General features: G+C 42.6%; 2 protein-coding genes across 2 annotated transcripts in view; one reads left to right on the top strand and one right to left on the bottom strand.

Moving 5' to 3' along the window:
• UBE2A (ubiquitin conjugating enzyme E2 A) overlaps positions 1–6,185 on the top strand; it is a 16,879-nt gene extending 10,694 nt beyond the window's left edge. The window contains exons 4-6 of the mRNA XM_073641164.1: positions 2,625–2,714; positions 4,702–4,790; positions 4,865–6,185. Coding sequence (XP_073497265.1) covers positions 2,625–2,714; positions 4,702–4,790; positions 4,865–4,993 — 308 coding nt within the window. The 3' untranslated portion in view covers positions 4,994–6,185. The remainder of the gene's footprint in view (positions 1–2,624; positions 2,715–4,701; positions 4,791–4,864) is intronic.
• On the bottom strand, positions 5,586–19,601 carry NKRF (NFKB repressing factor). The gene is made up of 3 exons (XM_073641162.1): positions 19,179–19,601; positions 16,361–16,485; positions 5,586–11,764 (listed from the first exon to the last, which is right to left on the bottom strand). Exons 1-3 carry the CDS (start codon positions 19,379–19,381, stop codon positions 9,726–9,728), a joined length of 2,367 nt encoding a protein of 788 aa, XP_073497263.1. The 5' UTR covers positions 19,382–19,601; the 3' UTR covers positions 5,586–9,725.

Here is a 19,601-nt window from a genome sequence, read left to right as displayed (position 1 = left end):
ACTCCAGAGAGGGTGTACTCTGTGCAGGAAATAGTCACATACTCGGTGGATGTGAGTGTGCGGACACCACACATCCGTGCTGGACACTTATTTTTGACATTTACAAGAACTGGTCCAGCAACTTGTACAAATAGTTCTGTGATGTGTAATTATAGACCATTGTAAATGAAACAGTGTGGTGTATATACTAGTATGTCTATAAGGAAACTTGTTTAACACCTCTAGAGAACCTGACCTCTCTCCTAGCGTTTGCTTCCCAATGCGTTATTCTAGTAAAAAGGTTGTCCCACGAACAAAGTATATCTATATATCTTTTCCATAATTGGATGTTTTTTTTTTTTTACGTTTCTGTGCTGAGACCCTCTAAATGTGCCCCTGCCATGTACTGTGTAATGGCTGTGTCCAATTATGCAGAGCTGCTCTAGTTCATTGTTGGTACATGCCACAGCTCCTTGTCAGGGAATGGGGGAGGGGGTGGAGCATAAGTCAATTCTAAGGGAGTATACAGCCAAAATAATAAAGGCATGTGGCTGCAGTTTTCAGAGGTAACACATCTCCCTGCCTGTTTTATCACAGGAGTGAATATTTCTGCTGCGTCACCAGCCCTCTGAGCTCATCATAAATCAGGTTGGTGAGGTAGGAGCTCCAGTGAACCCTGAACTGATTTATAATGTGCTCATAGGACTTGGGATGTGGCAGAAACACTCACTCCTGTGATAAAACAGGCGGGGAAATGTGTCAGAAAGAAACAGCTGCATGTCCTGGCTGTTTCGTCTATATACTCACTCATTAGAAGTGACTTTTATAGTGATGAGCGAGTACGTTTTGTTAACCCTTTTGCTGAGTATGCTCGGGCGAGCACAGAGTAGTTACAGCTGCTCGGTGATATATGTTTGAATCACTCACGTGTGCATGATTTGCGACTGTTTGACAGCTTTAATACATGTGAGGAATGTCTATTTCTTACACATTCCTCACATGTAATAAAGCTGCCAAATCATGCACACGGGAGCGATTGAAACATATATCACCGAGCAGCTGTAACTACTCGGTGCTCGCCCGAGCATACTCAGCGAAAGGGTTAACAAAACATACTCGGGTATCACTAGTGACTTATGCTCCTCTCCAGTCAGAAGCTGTGGTATGTGCCAACAATGAACCAAAACAGCTTTGCACAGTCAGACACAACAATTACACAGTACATGGCAGGGGAATATTTATAAGATTCTCAGCACTGGAACCCCTTTTTTCCCCTTATCAAATTGTGGAAATTGGTAAGAATATTGACAATATTATGTTTCCAAGATCTATTAACTAAAACAAACATGGGACAACCTCTTTATTCCTCCCAGAAATATGTGAATAAATTGACGGCTGGCTGCTACTAACCAGAGGTGTTCCTTCAGACTGGAAATGTACAATCCGTGCTGATGGTAGTGGACATTTGAAGGTTACACCCATTTGTCAAGGGGAATAGTATCTCCCAAGTTGTCAATTTATCCAGAACTTCCTTGGTGGAACAACACAATGTGGAATTATTGGAAAAATTGATGCAGAATTGCTGTATTTTGGGGAATACAAATATTTAATAAAACGGACATGTCCGGAGAGGGGACGGATCTTCTTTAAAGTCACAGAATGTGTGGGATTAACACGCATTGACATTTGTACCTTCAGTCTATTCTTGATTTCTCTGTGGGTATCATACATTTAGTCTAAAAGCCCCCATAAACATTAGACTAATGTTGGTTGAACCTGCCAATGTCGCCGGGTACAGCAGACTGTCTGTGTATGGAGGCATCAGACATGTCCTATTTCGGATTGCTGATTGCATTGTTCTCCCAGAGGTAAGCCGCCAGCTGACATCAGTCAGCAGCTTTCTCCTATAAAACAAAGGAGCTCTCCTGCGTATGGGAAAGTCGGCCGAACAATTGGCTGAAGCAGCAATCGACTGACAGCCATCCAATGTGTATGGCCGGTTAACTAATAGACTAGATGGTGATTGCATCAGTGCTTAGTTGTGCAGTCATCACAGCATTTACATTTACCATAGAAATTCTTTCCAGACCTTGTATGCTAAAACCTAGGACCCTGTTGTTTCCTGAGAGCAGAAAGATATTTGGGTACGTGGCAGCTCACTGCATTACGTGGCAGCCTGTATTCTGCTGATGGCAGCGGCTTCAGGAAATTTTCTTTTCATGGTTTTTCCTCCGGCACTGTAATGGCTAGAATACAATAATGGCAAAATGTTCAAGACGTTGGTATAATACAGTAGAGGAAAGTATGTGGTAACGTGGACTCCACTATAATCACTTCTTCCCCCAAGATTCCTACTAATTATGTTGGTCATTACTTTGGTGTGTATCATACAGCTATGTTGCCTGTAAGATGGGGCTCTGCTACATGACTGACTAGCAAAACAAGCCAGATGAGTACACTGCCCCTCTAAACGGCATAAGAAACGTCTACATTTATAGATCCAGAGGGTGCAAACAGATCTTCCAAGAATTGACTAATGGGAGGTTATTCCAGTTACAATAGGATTTGAGGATTTGTCTAATACAGATAATGTCCATATATTGTGTGTGTATAGCTGATCTCTTATCTATATCTGTTCCTTTTAGGAACCTTTAAACTTACGATAGAATTTACAGAAGAATATCCCAATAAACCACCCACAGTGCGATTTGTATCAAAAATGTTTCATCCAAATGGTAAGTGCCACCACAGGGTGTTTTTTCACATTTTGGTGCCTTTTCCTTTCATGGTTATCATACTGGCCTGGAGAATCATGTTGCCAGGTTATTTGCAGCACATTGAATGACTTAAAACAGCGGAATTGCATTTTTTTTTTTTTTTGTATTTACAATTTCATGAAAAATTGAAGAGAAGTTTTCAGTACATCATACGGTAAAAATTGTCATTCAAAACTACAGCTCATGGTGTCATAAATAAGCCCTAATATAGCTATAGTAGCTTGATGAAAAAATAACTTATGACTCTTGAAAGAATAGGAGGATAAAAACAAAAGCCTAAGACTATGTGCCCTCGATGCAGAAATGCTCCGGATTTTTCCTGAGCGTTTCTGCATCTCCCTGGCGCAAAAAACGCATGCGGATTGTACATGCGTTTTTCCTGCCAGGGACAAGCGGAAGTGAAGCATTTCCGCATGCGGGTTATAAAGTGATTTTTAGCATCACTTGGAAAGTGTTTGTCAACTTGGTCACACTATATAAATCCATGCAACCGGCATGGATTTATATAGTGTGATCGTAAAGAATGGTAAAAAAATAAATATTATACTTGCCTTCTAATGGCCCCCGGTGTCCTTATCTGATCCGTCTGGTGTCCCCGGTGTCTAGCTGTGGTCTAAAAGGACCTTCCATGACGTCATTTAGTCATGTGACTGGTCACGCGACCGCTGACGTCAGCGGCCACGTGACCCGTCACATGACTAAATGACGCCATGGAAAGTCCTTTTAGACAATCGCGAGCTGCCGGCGAGCCAGGACGGATCCCTATGGAGACCGGGGGCCATCAGAAGGGGAGTATAATGTATATTTTTTTATTTTTTTACAGATTCTATGGTACCAGAGTCTGGAGGAGAGTCTCCTCTTCTCCAAACCCAGGTACGATCCGCACATTGAATTGCTTAATATCCGCATGTGCAGATGTAGTGAAGTGGATATTATTCAAGTCAATGGCGGCGAAAACGCCGCGATTCCCCAAAATAATTGGTAATGCTGCGGATTTTTCCGCAATGATAATCCGCAGCGGAAATTTCCGCAGCATGTGCACAGCACATGCGGATTATCATTGGGGAACATGGCAGACCTTCTACCAAGCTTTTTTTAAGCGTTTCTGCAGCCGCTGCGTAAATGCTTAAACGCATAGTGGGCACACAGCCTAAGAAACAAGAAATCACCAGGTCTTTAAAAGTGTTAGATTTTATTTCCAGATAAAGTCATTATTTTTATGGTAACAGACTTTAAATTTGCTAGAAAAAGTTTTCTCTTAATAAAGTGTAAAATGGATATCTTAAAGTTGAACTGGTGAATGCTACTCTTCTTTTCTTGAAGTTCTGTATAATAAACGGGTATCAGCAGGGAGGTGCAGTGTGGCCGGACTTCTCGGCACTGCTGATGCCAGGTTTGCTATGCTGTACTTCAACAGCAGAATGAAGAAAAATGCATCTCCAATCAGTTTAAACTTTTTATTTCCTTAACTATTTCATTATTATTATTTTTTTTTTACTATGGACTTAGCAACTACGTTCCCTGTTAGTTCTTAACTACATGGCTAGTGCCGATCTCTGCTGGAACAAAGCGGTCACAGACCACTCCTGTCTGCGACTCTGCTGATGTCACACTGACAGAGCAGCATCTTCTCATCCACTCTGCTCTGTTGATGGAGAGTGACTGCCAGCTCCTTGCTGCATAACTGCCGGAAGCCGGCTGTCCGTCACACCCCATCTATAGAGCTGCCCTGTATACGTGGAGCGGTCTGTGACCGGTGTGTGAGCCAGTGCTGAGTGAGTAGAACAGGCAGGCAGTTCCCTCCTGGTAGCTTTTAGGCCCATAGTAAAAAAACAAACAGTCCCTTTAGCGTGTGTCCATTTTGGCCGATAGGGGCAGTGACTGCAATTCTATCAAACTTGAATTTAACTGTGTTTTACATGTGTCCTTCTGCTTCTCCCCTCAGTATATGCTGATGGCAGTATATGTTTGGACATTCTTCAGAATCGTTGGAGTCCAACATATGATGTATCTTCAATTTTAACCTCTATACAGGTCGGTGCAGTTTGTAGACTGTCTAGCTCTTACACTTTCTAGTAGCATCAATGTAACACTTTTTTTCTTTGTAGTCTCTGCTGGATGAACCAAACCCAAACAGTCCTGCAAACAGCCAGGCAGCTCAACTGTACCAAGAAAACAAGCGTGAATATGAAAAAAGGGTTTCCGCAATAGTGGAACAGAGCTGGCGTGACTGTTGACACTGGCCCTTATATATGAACACTCTGAGAGGATACATCTATATATAAGAAGTGTTTGAGTGATCTTCCTCTTGCTAGAATCTTTACATTTACATCAACTGCAAAATGGCTGTTGTGCTGTCACTGACTTCCTTAGCCCCAGCTAACGCTTTCCTCCCTCCCCCTCGGACACCTGAGAGCACTCGTGTTGAAAACAAATGTACCGTACGTGGGTTACTTGCAAAAAGCTTACTCTTCTGTGATTCAGTCATTCACTATTATAGGAGAACATCAGCCGCCATCTGTCTCTGCTGAATACAGACTGACAAGTCTGACACCAGACAAGGACATTGGGCTTGTAACACTGCTCATGTGGATGATTTTTTTTTTTACTTTTGGTTTTATCAGGCTTTATATTTTAATGACCTTCTCGACATCCAGGATTTGCAGGTTGGGTAAAACATTGTTCTTAATTTAATTCAGTTTTGCTCCTTTGTTTCAGCCTCACTTTGTCCTAGGGGGAGACAAAAACAAAACTTCTTCGTTCCTATTTTTTCCAATTGGTTTAAAAATGCTTTTATTTTCTCAATATCTGCAATAAAAAACAAACAAAAAAAAAACATCCACTGTTCTGTACTGCCGGATGGGTGTTTTTTTCAGGTAGCGCTGCGGCTCACGGGCAGTAATACATAGTCATACATCAGCTTGCTTTGTACAACTTGGGAGGAGATTTACCAAACTGGTTCTAGGGGGAAAGGTGGTGGTGTTGGCCATTGTAACCAATTGGGTGGCAGCTCTTACTTTCCAGAAACCCTGAAAAATAAGAGCTGGACTCCGGGTAACTCCTTATTCTAGTGTTAATGTGTTTGCATGGACATTTCCATGTAGTGATATAAGGCAAAGTGCGTAAGACCACCAGAGGCCATCTGCGAGAGATCTTGGTGTCACAGAGGAGACCTAGAGGTCCTCCATCATGTAGGTGCCATTCATCACAGCAGAGCTACATTGAGCAGATTCACGGATAGCTAGGAGCTGGATGAGAATGTATAGAGGACATAAATCGGGCACTTTGTTTTCTAATGGTAATTAATATACCTTTTTGTTTAGTTCTACTGAAGGAGCAAATTCTGACTTTTTGTTTTTCACTTTACACAAGTAACCCATGTAAAACTGTACATCCTAAACTTGTAAATAAAACCAAAAATGTAACCTACCTGTGTTTGCTATGTAACATCAGAATTTTGGTCTGCTTTTCCCCACTTTTTTTCAGCACAGCTTGAAATAAGGACACTATTTTTCTAGCATATTGACAGGTGGGGGAAGTCCACATTTTGTAGTCTGCATTATTTAGTAGTGGGATGCTTTTAGTTTTGCCTGTTTTTGGAACAGTTAGGTGACCACAAGTGGATCTCAATGTTAACGTACACCGTGTATATGAAAATATCTTCTCACCACTATAGACTTTAGCAACCCTGTAACGTCGGCAGTATTTCTAAATAGTAAAAATTCAGATTCGCCGCTGTACCCAAAAATAACCTGAAAATGTAAACCATTTCCTGAATTTTTGGGCTGCCAGCTGGTCATTTGTATAGAATACCCACAGAAGCTGCTGCCATCTTTTCAAGACCTATAAATTGTACTTAGTCTTGCCTGTGTCCTGTCCAAATTTCTCCCAAACCCATGGACTCGCGTAAGCGAGTTTAATCCATGTTTCAGGTCAAGAATGGACATGTCTGTGTGGGATTTATATATTTTTTTGCAGGCACTGCCCTTAAGTCATGTAAATGGCCCCATAAACTACAGTGGGTATGTGTTCTGTGAGGCCTAACTGTTTAAATTAGCTTAGTTCACACTGACATCACAGTTGAGACTGACACAGGAGCAAGTGATGCTATTCTCTTATGTAACAGCCGTCATCAAATGTAACCATCACATCCCCTGTTGCTCACCCTGCCTCCCAAGACTACTGACTGGTGACATACTCACTGAGCCCCAGCTTTCCCAGTGTGGGCAGCAGCAGTGAGTGTGCTGGGATGTTATCACTGCGGGACAGACTGGATTCAACCGATAAGTAATGGCTTTCTTTTATATCATTTTATATTCTTGGCTAATTGACTCCATTCCCCACCCCCGCACCTGAAAATCATTGTGGCTTATGTCATCACTTGCTCTTTATAGAAGTACAATGTAAAATATACTTTATTATTGTAGTATTAGGATCACATTCATGTCTAAGTGAGAGCCCAAAGTGGAATAAGAAAATATAAAAACAGAAGAGCTAACTCATTACCGTATTTCCAATTTTTACAGTTTTTGGTACTTTTTTATTGTAACTTTCACATTTTTTTTAAAATCTATTGTGTATGGTATCGGGGGGCTTGGTTTGGGGGTTTAAGGGATTTTTTTGGGTTATTCAAAATGTTTGCAAAAACGTACTCAAATGACTATAGTAGGTACGGGTACCTGAAGCTTGTTTTTTCTTGTGAATATTTTTCAATACTAGTGGAACATTTGACTTTTTACCTCCCCGTGCTGGAGGTGGCGCTTTTTAACCCCATCATGTCCGTTTCTGCATTTTTGTTTTTTGCTCCCCTTCTTCCCAGAGCCAGAACATTTTTTATTTTTCATTCAATATGGCTGTGTGAGGGCTTATTTTTTTGCGAGACGAGTTGTACTTTTAAATGCCATCATTGGTTTTAATATATCATGTACTGGCAAACGGGAAAAAAATTCCAAGTGCAGTGAAATTGCAAAAAAAAAAAAAAAAACTGCAATAATTTTTTTTTTTTTTTACCACATTCACTGAATGCTAAAACTGACCTGCCCTTATTATTCTCCAGGTCATTAAGAGTGCATAGACACCAAACATGTACAGTATAGGTTATTTTTTAAGTGGTGAAAAAAAAAAATCCAAAGTTGGCTATAAAAAAAAACAGCATTTTCCGAGACCCATAGCGTCTATTTTTCGTGATCTGGGGCCGCGTGAGGGCTTATTTTTTGCGGGCCGGGCTGACGTTTTTACCATTTTGGAATAAATCCGATGTTTTGATCACCGTTATTGCATTTTACTGCACGTGATGGGCGGGGCTAAGGCCACGCTGTTAAATGCTGCTGTCGGAGATTGACCGCAGCATTTAACATGTTAACAGCCGCGGGCAGATCACAATTCCACCTGCAGCTGTTGTGGGCACATGTCAGCTGTAAGAATCAGCCCAGTAGAGTGCGGGCTCAGCGCCGGAGCCCCCACTGAACCAGCCTTTCTGACAAGGTGCGTACTATTACTGCCCATTTTGGAAAGGGGTTAAACTTAAGGTTCTTGACCCTACTCTTAGACTCCCCCTCTGCTGGCTTCACCTTTTTCGGTCCTGCGCTACCAGGGCTGTGGAGTCTGTAAGCCAAACCGCCGCCTCCTAAATTTCAAGTGCATCTTATGATCTGAAAAATATGGTACATAAAGTGCAGCACAGATTCATCTAAACTAAAAGCTGAAATTCTTGGATCAGGAACAGAACAGACCTTTCATAACTTTCCCAAATTCTTATGAAACATTTACAGCACATCCTACATTGTACTACTCTACCTAATGTATTATATATTTTAGGCCGACTCAGACTTCTATTTTATACCAGCTCTGACTTCGGCACGCTCCATGCAGCAGGCAGGTCACAAATTGCTGGAGCTGCAGTGATAACAGATGAAGACACGGGGCAGGGGACTTAGACTTGAAGCACCACTACAGTGGTAAAATAAAGTGCTGGAGTGGTGCTTGAAAGAACTTTGGCGTTTAATAACTTCAACGAATACCAAGAGACAAAAGAAAATGACAAAAACACCTGCAAGTTATTAATTGGGTTCTAGATGTTTAAAGCACTCCCCTATTCCTAAAACAAATGTTCAACATTTCAACATCCATCTGATCTTTACAAAAAAATGTAACCTGTATAGTAAATGACAGGGCAGAATGATTAAACTGACAGAATTTGGGGTTAGTGGCCACTTTACTTTACTTATTAGACCAATTTTAATTGGAGTGTACCAGAAAAAGCAAACTCAGACCAATAACTTATTTTTTCCAAAGTCCAGAATTTTTTAAAAAGCTGTAAAATTAATAAAAATAAAATGTTGTATCACCATAACTATACTGACCTGGTCTATGCTGAACACTTTCCATTGCATCGTGGGGAGAATATCTCTCTGCTATAATGGCCATTACATTCTAATTTGTACAGATTAGAAGGAATAAAGACCGTGCAAACCAGAGGCAGGATGTGGCAGTGTACATGATGCCTTATTATAATGAAGCCTACTGACTGTGTGCATACACCAGAACACACTCGTGATGGGAGGAAGCCTTTTAACTTTTTTTGTGTAATATGAATGTAAAGAAAATGACCCAAGTAAATAACAGTAATGGTTTACTGAGACATAATGTGAGACGACCACAATTTGCATTATATTAAACATCATTGAGGAGACTACGCCACCATCATAGAGGCCTTACTTAAAAAGAAAAAAAGATTGCTACACAGCATCGAAAAGAAATAACTAAACATAAAAAAAAAACCCACAAGGTGTTTCTATCATAAATACGTTAAACAGCCGTGTCCATGTCTGGCATTCAGCTTAACATTAGTCTTTAATTTTTCCTTTAAAAATATATCTGCTTGGGTCTGCTCCCAAAAAGTAGGGTAAAAACACCTTTTATTTAGTTTGACAAATAGGGAACCTATAATAAATAATAGCTGCCATTGTGTTACTGATCGGGCAGCACTAGAGCGTAGTAGCCGACCTGGCCTTCTTGTCGGAGCTGGTGTATGAGATCCATTTGTTTCCTTTTCCTACTTACCACCAAAAACCTCTGCGCGCCTTTCCCATATGACTTGCTCTTAAGTCCATATCTCCTGACTGTCTCGTGTATTTGTTTCCGTTCTTCGTTGCTCAGTTCTTTAGAGAATGTGAGGTCTTCCTGATTGCCAGATGACGCGTAGTCCCTGATCATTTTATGAATGTCTCCCTTTGTGATGTTTTGGGTGGCTGTCGCTAGGCCAAGGCCTTCTCGACTAAACTTCTCCTTGACACAAATTGGCTCTGCAATTCCTTCCCCTCCCTTGCCCAAGCCCCCACCAGTCCACCCCATCTTCCTTAGAAGCTGGTTTCCGATATTGTCCTCCTTGATTTGCTGCGTGTAGGCCTCTTGATTTGACAAGCCTCGGATCTGATTTCGAGAAATGGCATCTTCCGCAGGGCCATTCTTCAGATTATTAATGATCACGGGTTGGGTCTTCTTTAAAGCCATCACAGCCGCCTCCGCAGCCTCGCGCTTCACGGTTTTCTTAATGCCGATGGCTTCTGCTACAAGCTCTTGGGCAATGAAGACTTTACATTTCCAGTTTACTTCAGAGGTCCTCTCAAATACATATTCTATGGAGACCTTGTTAAACTGAGCGGTGGCATTTAGAACGCAGATCGCATTTGCTTCATTCTCACAAATCACAATGTCCTTTAATGAGGTTATTGCTCCATTACTGGTTGATCTAGCCAAGTCGGATTTCGGCTGGTTTGCCTGCAAACTCTTTAGGACCTTGACAGCCTTTTCGGCTGCGGCATGTTTGCTGTTCTTCTTATTTCCATATGCCTCGGCTACACAATGGCCTTGCACATATACACTGCACCGCCAGCTGTTGTTGGGCACCATGTCATACTTATATTCAACAGTCATTTTGTTAAGCGTGGCAGAATTGTTCAAAATGCCTATTGCGTCACAGGCGTTTTCAATGAGAGTAAATTCTGACCATGGTTTATTCGATGCACCTTTCAGAGTCTCAGAACTCTGCTGACCTGCCGGGGCACCTTCATGTCCATCATCTTGTTTCAAAGCTGGTGGGTATTCAGTCCTTGGTGAGTCACTAGGGCATACCACCAGGTCATCACGATAACCAGAACCAGACTTTCGCCTCACAGATATTACGTTCAGCATGGGCTTTACTAAGAGCAGTATGGCCAGCTCAGCGGCTTTGTCACGAGCCCCAATTTTGGTCCATGAATACCCTGTGGCCAAGTAAACATCTTGGCATCTGACTTCACAAGCAAAGCCATCAGAGGAGACTTTCCTGAGTCGAGGGAGATTGCTCATAGGTATTTCTCTAAGGGGAACATAAATATACTCTGGATTTGTTTTACAAGCCTGAACAGACAAGGTTAACACGTAAGTGTAGTTAATTCGCGAGCTACCGGACGCCATCTGAGGATTTTGCATATTTTGTTTCACAAAGGCAGAAAGTTGGTTGATAAAACTGGGTTTATCCAAAATCTGCGTTGTACAACCCAAAGAACTTGACGCAGTTTCCTTTCCAAACCTGCCAGCTTTCTTTGGTGGTTTTACAAAACCAATGCCCTTTCTCCCCTGTCTGTTTATGCCCTTCCATGAATCGAGCACATTGGAACGGAAATCTTTGGACATGTTAGAGTAATGAGACTCAAACTTTGCAGAGTAATCCTGCTCCAATTTGGTCATGAAGTTACTGCAGTCACTTTTACTTGGCTCATCCGTCACGTAGGGGTCATATATGTAAGGGCTGGGATTCAACTCCATTTGTGAGGACTCCTCTGCTTCTAAATGGTCCTGGGCAGCATTGGACGTATGAGGAAGGCTCGCTTTTTCCTTATTGCTTGTATTGTTAATTGCTTTTTCAGTTACTTGAAACTGCTTATCTTCCTCCACTGTGCTCACCACAAAATGGACTGGCTCGAAACGTGGCCGCGGGCCGAACTTCTTCTTTTGGGGTTGTCCAGCTGCAAGTGGGAAAAATATGTGTTATAATGTTAAAAATGTCTTCACCAGTAAAAAGTAACCATAAGTCACCGTATCCAGCTACAAGTAAATATTGTATAGAAATATTTTCTGTAATAGTTATCTAAACATAAAAATAAAATGCACAACATCTACAACTTAAAGGGATTGTTCACTACTAAGACAACCACTTCTCAATTTTCTCTACACTTTTTGTAAAAAGTTATAAAAAAAAAAACCTCCAGGAACAAGTAAGCCTGCAGCAGCGAGCTCTCCTTGATCACATGCTCGTGAAGTGTAATTAGGCTTCCGGTGAGAAAAAACAGAAATGGAGGCCGGGAACACTGCAGCAAACTTTCTTTTTCAATTGGAGCAGCAAGTAAAACACCATGAATTTAGCAGCAATTCGTTTTCTAGGAAAAATTCCCCAAAAATTACCTTGTCCTGTGTTGGGGTGTTTTGGTATATAATAATGAATATGAAAACTGAAGTGTTAAAGAGAATCTGTCATCAGGTTTTTACCTCCTAATTTGAGATCAGCACGATGTAGTGGAAGAGATACTGAGTGATGTGTCACTTACTTGGCTGCTTGCTATAGTTTTGATGAAATCACTGTTTTATCAGCAGAGGACTAGTAAGCCTTCTGCCATGTAGTCAATCATATTCATGAGCTCTGTACAACCCCTCCCCCACCACTGATTGTGTACACAGGCAGCTTTCTGCCTATGCACAGAGAGCTGCCAATCAGTGGTTTGGCGGGGTTATACAGAGCTCAGCATTCTGAACTCTGCTAGATCTGCAGCAGCTAAAATTGGGATTTTTTCAAAACTTCAGCAAGAATCTTAATAAGTGACACATCGCTGGAATCAGGGTCTCTGCCCCTGCATCATGCTGTCCTCAGACGGGGTAGCAAAAACCTGGTGTAAGATTCCCTTTAACAAGGCTGTTTTAAAGTGGTATTCCCATCTCGTTCATTTATCCACAGGATATACCATCAATGCATAGGTGTCGATTCCACCAGTGGGCCCTGCATCTATCTATCTCGAGAACAAGGTCCGGACATGCACCTCTGTCAGGGAAGAGGTGGTCGAAATGCTCATAAATCTCTATGGGAATTCTGACCACCTCTCCACTGACTGACATTGTTGGACCCTGCATTTATAACACATTAATAGTATATCCTGTGCATATGACATAAACGTATGAATAAGCCCCCAACCTGGGAGTGCAGAACAGTTCATGTCCATCAGTCTATATCACACACTACTATGCAGCGGACACAGATCCTGCCTGTAACATTATGATCTGTTCCTGTAGGGTGAGGGGGTCAATAATACATAAACCATCCATATACTGCTGAGACTAGGCTTGTGCAGAAGACATGCATGTATACAGAGCTGTTTATACGCTACTAGCAAGGAATACTGAGGTAGAGGGGATTTAAATAACCATAATACATTTTTTAGATGACTATTTCCATGCAAAGGAGCTTCAAATGGGACCTAAGCAAAGGATAGATAGATATTACAGTACAGACCAAAAGTTTGGACACACCTTCTCATTTAAAGATTTTTCTGTATTTTCATGACTATGAAAATTGTACATTCACACTGAAGGCATCAAAACTATAAATTACCACATGTGGAATTATATACTTAACAAAAAAATGTGAAACAACTGAAAATATGTCTTGTATTCTAGGTTCTTCAAAGTAGCCACCTTTTGCTTTGATGACTGCTTTGCACACTCTTGGCATTCTCTTGATGAGCTTCAAGAGGTAGTCACCGGAAATGGTCTTCCAACAATCTTGAAGGAGTTCCCAGAGATGCTTAGCACTTGTTGGCCCTTTTGCCTTCACTCTGCGGTCCAGCTCACCCCAAACCATCTCGATTGGGTTCAGGTCTGGTGACTGGAGGCCAGGTCATCTGGCGTAGCACCCCGTCACTCTCCTTCTTGGTCAAATAGCCCTTACACAGCCTGGAGTTGTGTTTGGGGTCATTGTCCTGTTGAAAAATAAATGATGGTCCAACTAAACGCAAACCGGATGGAATAGCCTGCCGCTGCAAGATGCTGTGATAGCCGTGCTGGTTCAGTATGCCTTCAATTTTGAATAAATCCCCAACAGTGTCACCAGCAAAGCACCCCCACACCATCACACCTCCTCCTCCATGCTTCATGGTGGGAACCAGGCATGTAGAGTCCATCCGTTCACCTTTTCTGCGTCGCACAAAGACACGGTGGTTGGAACCAAAGATCTCAAATTTGGACTCATCAGACCAAAGCACAGATTTCCACTGGTCTAATGTCCATTTCTTGTGTTGTTTAGCCCAAACAAGTCTCTTCTGCTTGTTGCCTGTCCTTAGCAGTGGTTTCCTAGCAGCTATTTTACCATGAAGGCCTGCTGCACAAAGTCTCCTCTTAACAGTTGTTGTAGAGATGTGTCTGCTGCTAGAACTCTGTGGCATTGACCTGGTCTCTAATCTGAGCTGCTGTTAACCTGCGATTTCTGAGGCTGGTGACTCGGATAAACTTATCCTCAGAAGCAGAGGTGACTCTTGGTCTTCCTTTCCTGGGGCGGTCCTCATGTGAGCCAGTTTCTTTGTAGCGATTGATGGTTTTTGCAACTGCACTTGTGGACACTTTCAAAGTTTTCCCAATTTTTCGGACTGACTGACCTTCATTTCTTAAAGTAATGATGGCCACTCGTTTTTCTTGCCATAATACATATTTTAACAGCCTATTCAGTAGGACTATCAGCTGTGTATCCACCAGACTTCTGCACAACACAACTGATGGTCCCAACCCCATTTATAAGGCAAGAAATCCCACTTATTAAACCTGACAGGGCACACCTGTGAAGTGAAAACCATTTCCGGTGACTACCTCTTGAAGCTCATCAAGAGAATGCCAAGAGTGTGCAAAGCAGTCATCAAAGCAAAAGGTGGCTACTTTGAAGAACCTAGAATATAAGACATATTTTCAGTTGTTTCACACTTTTTTGTTAAGTATATAATTCCACATGTGTTAATTCATAGCTTTGATGCCTTCAGTGTGAATGTACAATTTTCATAGTCATGAAAATACAGAAAAATCTTTAAATGAGAAGGTGTGTCCAAACTTTTGGTCTGTTATATATATATATATATATAAATGAGGATGCTCTATAAGACAAAAACCATGCAGACAATTATTCTGATTATTGATTAGGAAAAGCCCTTTGATCTTGCCTATAGGTTTAGCTCAGGACTGGACTTATGAATATAGGGAAGCTAGAGTTCACGTTGTACTAGATATAGATGAAATACTATTGTATCCTCTTATATCTGAGGCCTTTCACTAATCTCCAGTGATCCGGACAGAGAGATATAGATGTGTGACAGTACACGGGATCAATCAATAACACATCCATTGCTTTCTCCATGCACACTGACCAAGGGTCCTGACGGCAGATTTTATTTTTCCCAATGTCTTCCCATTTCCTCTTCTTAATTAGAGCTTGTGATTTAGAGCTCCAGCAAATATTTCCTCCTAAGGCTATGTTCACACATGTTGGGTTTTTTTGCAGCAGATTTTTATGCAACGTTTCAGCTGCGTTTTGCATTACCAGCAAAGTCTAAGAGAAACCAGAATAACCTGTTCACACATCTTGTTTTTTTTGTTGTTGTTGAGTATTTTGTGCCTTGGTTGGGTTTTCGGAAAATAGAACATGTCACTTCTTTCAGAGTTTTTCACCCATTAGAAGTAATGGGTAGTGAAAAAAACACTGAAAAAAAACATGGTGTGAACATAGCTATCAAGTTTTGCTGTGTGTTGAAAATAAGCAAGTACAGCAGTATGTGAAACTCATTTATTTCTGTGATTTTACCATCTTGTCTTGGTCACTGAGATGGTTGTTTGTATTAGGAGAGTTTAGTTAAGTTAGTGATCTGTACAGTGTAAACATTGGCTGAGCTACCTGTGATTGAACAATACCTGTGGCCCTGGGAGGTGTGAAATTTAACAATGTCGGTGCAACTGAATGGCAGACCCCATAGTGTGAAAGTAAATAGTGTCATACAAACTCCATGCACTGCCAGCATCTAAACTATTCCTGAACAATTCATCTCCCCCACTATGCCAAAACCAGAATGAGATTTTTTTTTTCACTGAACTCTATGTACATGCATAAAAAGACAAAAGGATAGTGAAAAAAACGCAGGAAAAAAAAAAAAAAAAACACAAAAAAAGCAGCAAAACCTGCATTTTTGACGCAGCTGATTTCCTGCCAGAGGTGGGTTTTGCTGCAGATTTGCGAAGCTGAAAAAACCCAACATGTGTGAACATAGCCTAAGGCTTTAATAATTCATTTACATTACAATGCTTTATTTACAGCAGCCCCAAAGAGAAGCCTGGCAGCTGAGGAGCTCCAATAAAATAAACTGGTTATTGACTTTTGGGATTCATTCTTTGCACTTATTGGAGGAAATTCTATTCTTTTTGTTCCTGTGTTTTTTTTGTTTTATTTTGCTACTCATTTGCCTAATTTTAGTTTTTTGTTGTTCTCTTTTTAAATACCATTGAAAGAGATAAAGAAGCGATATTTATCACTGAAGACTTACCGGCATCTGAAGTGGCAGGTCGTTTTGTTGGCTTGGCCCCTGGCACCAGCTCATAAGATGGCACCTCACCAATGTCGATCCCATCAGCCATCTGGTGGACTTTTTGTGTTAGTTGCTCACCGTACCTAAGAGCACAAACATTAGGACCTGATGTCAGATTATAGGCGACACACATTGGTAACAGACATTATAGTGGGGCAACGTCCTCCCCAGAGTCGGGAAGAGGTCATTTATATAAAGTGATAAAGATGATTTATCCACAACAAGCCATCTGATATGAGACATACAGGGAGGCCCTTTTTCAGCAGTCTATAGCCTGTATGCCCATATTAATAGGTTACATAGCTCAAAAGTGGTGACAGATTCCCTTGAAAGGCTATGTACATCTTCACCCAGTTATTTTTTTTTAATTTTACAAAAACTTGCTTACTAAATGCATAGTTAACTTTTTATAGTCTTCAGTAAAAAATGGTCTACCATACTGCTGCTGCAGAACATCTGTAAGGCTGTGTGCCCACTATGCGTTTTTAAGCGCTTCCGCAGCAGCAATTCCGCAGCAGAAAAGCTTAAAAAATGCATGGTAGAAGGCCTGCCATGTTCCCCAATGATAATCCGCATGTGCTGTGTACATGCTGCGGAGATTTCCACTGTGGATTATCATTGCGGAAAAATCCGCAGCACTACCAATTATTTTGCGTAATCGTGGCGTTTTCACCGCCATTGACTTGCATTGAATTGCTTAATATCCGCATGACTACATGTGCACATGTGGAAATTAAGCGATTCAATGTGCGGATGGTACCCGGGTCTGGAGAAGTAGAGACTCTCCTCCAGACCTGGGTACCATAGTACCTGTAAAAAAAAAAAAAAAAAAAAAAAAAAAAAAAGAATTAAAAGAAAAAAATACATTATACTGACATTCTGATGGCCCCCGGTCTTTTCTCCACTGCGTCCGGTCTCTTCTACGGCTCGCGATGGTCTTAAAGGACCTGCCATGGCATCATTTAGTCATGTGACGGGTCACGCGATCGCTGACGTCGGCGGTTGTGTGACCTGTCACATGACTAAATGACGTCATGTAAGGTCCTTTCACACCACCGCAAGCGGTACAAGAGACTGGACGCAGCGGAGAGAAGACCGGGGGCCATCAGAAGGTAAGTATAATTTTTTTTTTTTTTTACCATTTTTCATCTTTTTTTTCAACTATTAACTTGGTCACACTATATAAATCCATGCCGGTTGCAAGTGATGCTAAAATCGCTTGGAAAGCGCTTGACAACCCGCATGCAGAAATGCAAGTGAAGAACGCTTCACATCCGCATGTCCCTGGCAGGAAAACGCATGTACAATCCGCATGTACAATCCGCATGTGTTTTTTTCTGCCAGGCAGATGCAGAAACGCTCAGGAAAAATCCGGAGCATTTCTGCATCGTGGGCACATAGCCTAAGTCTTTCATCTAGCTGAGTAATAAACAAAAAAAGATACAAATCCATCAGAGCGCCTGTTCCTGATGTCCCTCTCTGCCCTCCCACTCCATACTCTCAATGTTAGAGATACTAGGAGGGAAGGGGTGGAGAGGGGAGAAAGTAATTAGTATTATGGAGAAAGCACAAGAAGAAGAAATAAGAGCAGCTGTGCTGACAGATGAAAGTGAAGACAGGGTGCTGACCCTGGATACACACAGGGCTCACATGCAGCCTGTACTACCAGTAGGGACACTCCCACAAAAGGAAAGTTTGAAACTTAGATGAGGGGACAGATCAGGGGTTTTTAAAGTTAATGAATATTGCAGACTGAAATGAACTGCAATCTTATAGAGTAACCGCTAATATATGTAATAATGCTCATTCCAAGTCAGCTGTGTCCATAACATATCAGCCAGACACTTGTTTAGCTGACAATTATTCCTCCAACCCATCTCTCGGTCTCGCACTCTAAGCAGTTTTGTTCATTCATTACAAATATATGATCCAGTTTTTGTGAGTGAAAGCTTAATGGACGCTCATATAATGAGGATCTAATCATGGTAGCATCAGAAATACACTAAATTGTAGATATTTGCCCCACGTGTCAGACACATGAAGGAACCGATGCTGGATGAGAGGAGAATTAACAAAATATTTCCAGCATTCTGATTACTGCTGATCTCTCCATGAAAATTGGTCATTTAATCAGGTTAGATCACTTCGAACTAGTGATGAGCGAGCGTGCTCGCTTAGCCCTTTAAACAAGCTTGCTCGGGTACTCGCCGAGTAGTTTTGGCGTGCTCGGCACTTCAGTATCCAGACGTGGCCCGTGAGGGCGGAGACCTCCACACCGGGGACAGTGCTGGGTACACTGCCACTTACGCACCAGGGACACCGCCACCTCCACCACAGTATCGAGAACACTGGGTCCACTGCCACCTCTGTATTGTGATCATTGGGCACACTGCCACATCCGTACCAGGGACATGGGCACACTACTACCTCCATATTGAAAACATTGGGCACACTGCCACCAGTGCACTAGGGAAGCCAGGCACACCACCAACCCCGTTGTTGAAACATCGCTTACACTGCCACCTCCGTATAGGGGACATTGGGAACTGCACTGCCATACCAGGCACACCACCACCTCCATAAAATGGAAATGCTGAGCCCTCGGCCACCTCCGCACCAGGGCGCTGAGCCCTCGGCCACCTCCGCACCAGGGCGCTGAGCCCTCGGCCACCTCCGCACCAGGGCGCTGAGCCCTCGGCCACCTCCGCACCAGGGCGCTGAGCCCTCGGCCACCTCCGCACCAGGGCGCTGAGCCCTCGGCCACCTCCGCACTCACCGGTTCCCTATGAAGACGATGTTGCTCCACACCACTGACAGGGCGATCAGCTGGTCGGTCTTGCGGCCCGGGTACAGGTGGATGTGACGGGTCAGGAACTCCCTGCGGGCCGCCCAGTGCTTGTCATTCTCGTGACACTGGCGGAAAGCATCTAGTGACACCGGTGTCTGCGCGTCCGGGGCTCGGTAGCGCCCAGAGGCCATGACCGGACCTCAGATACGTGCGCCCCGCACGGTATAACGGGACACAGCGGAATGAGGGCTCTGGACAGATGGAACCGCTGCGGCCCCCGGAGGACAGACCGCGGGCTTCTCACGGAGATGCACGGGGCCCCGACGTCTCATGCGGAGCCAGGCGGGTACCATAGAGAAGGCCGGCGTGTACAACATACCAACCATAGACACCGGCTCTACAGCACGGCCT

The sequence above is a fragment of the Phyllobates terribilis genome, unplaced genomic scaffold (assembly GCF_046119375.1).
Source record: "Phyllobates terribilis strain yellow unplaced genomic scaffold, ASM4611937v1 Scaffold_7__3_contigs__length_470593459, whole genome shotgun sequence".
NCBI classification, from domain to species: Eukaryota; Metazoa; Chordata; class Amphibia; order Anura; family Dendrobatidae; genus Phyllobates; species Phyllobates terribilis.
This window is presented reverse-complemented; position numbering and strand designations above follow the sequence as displayed.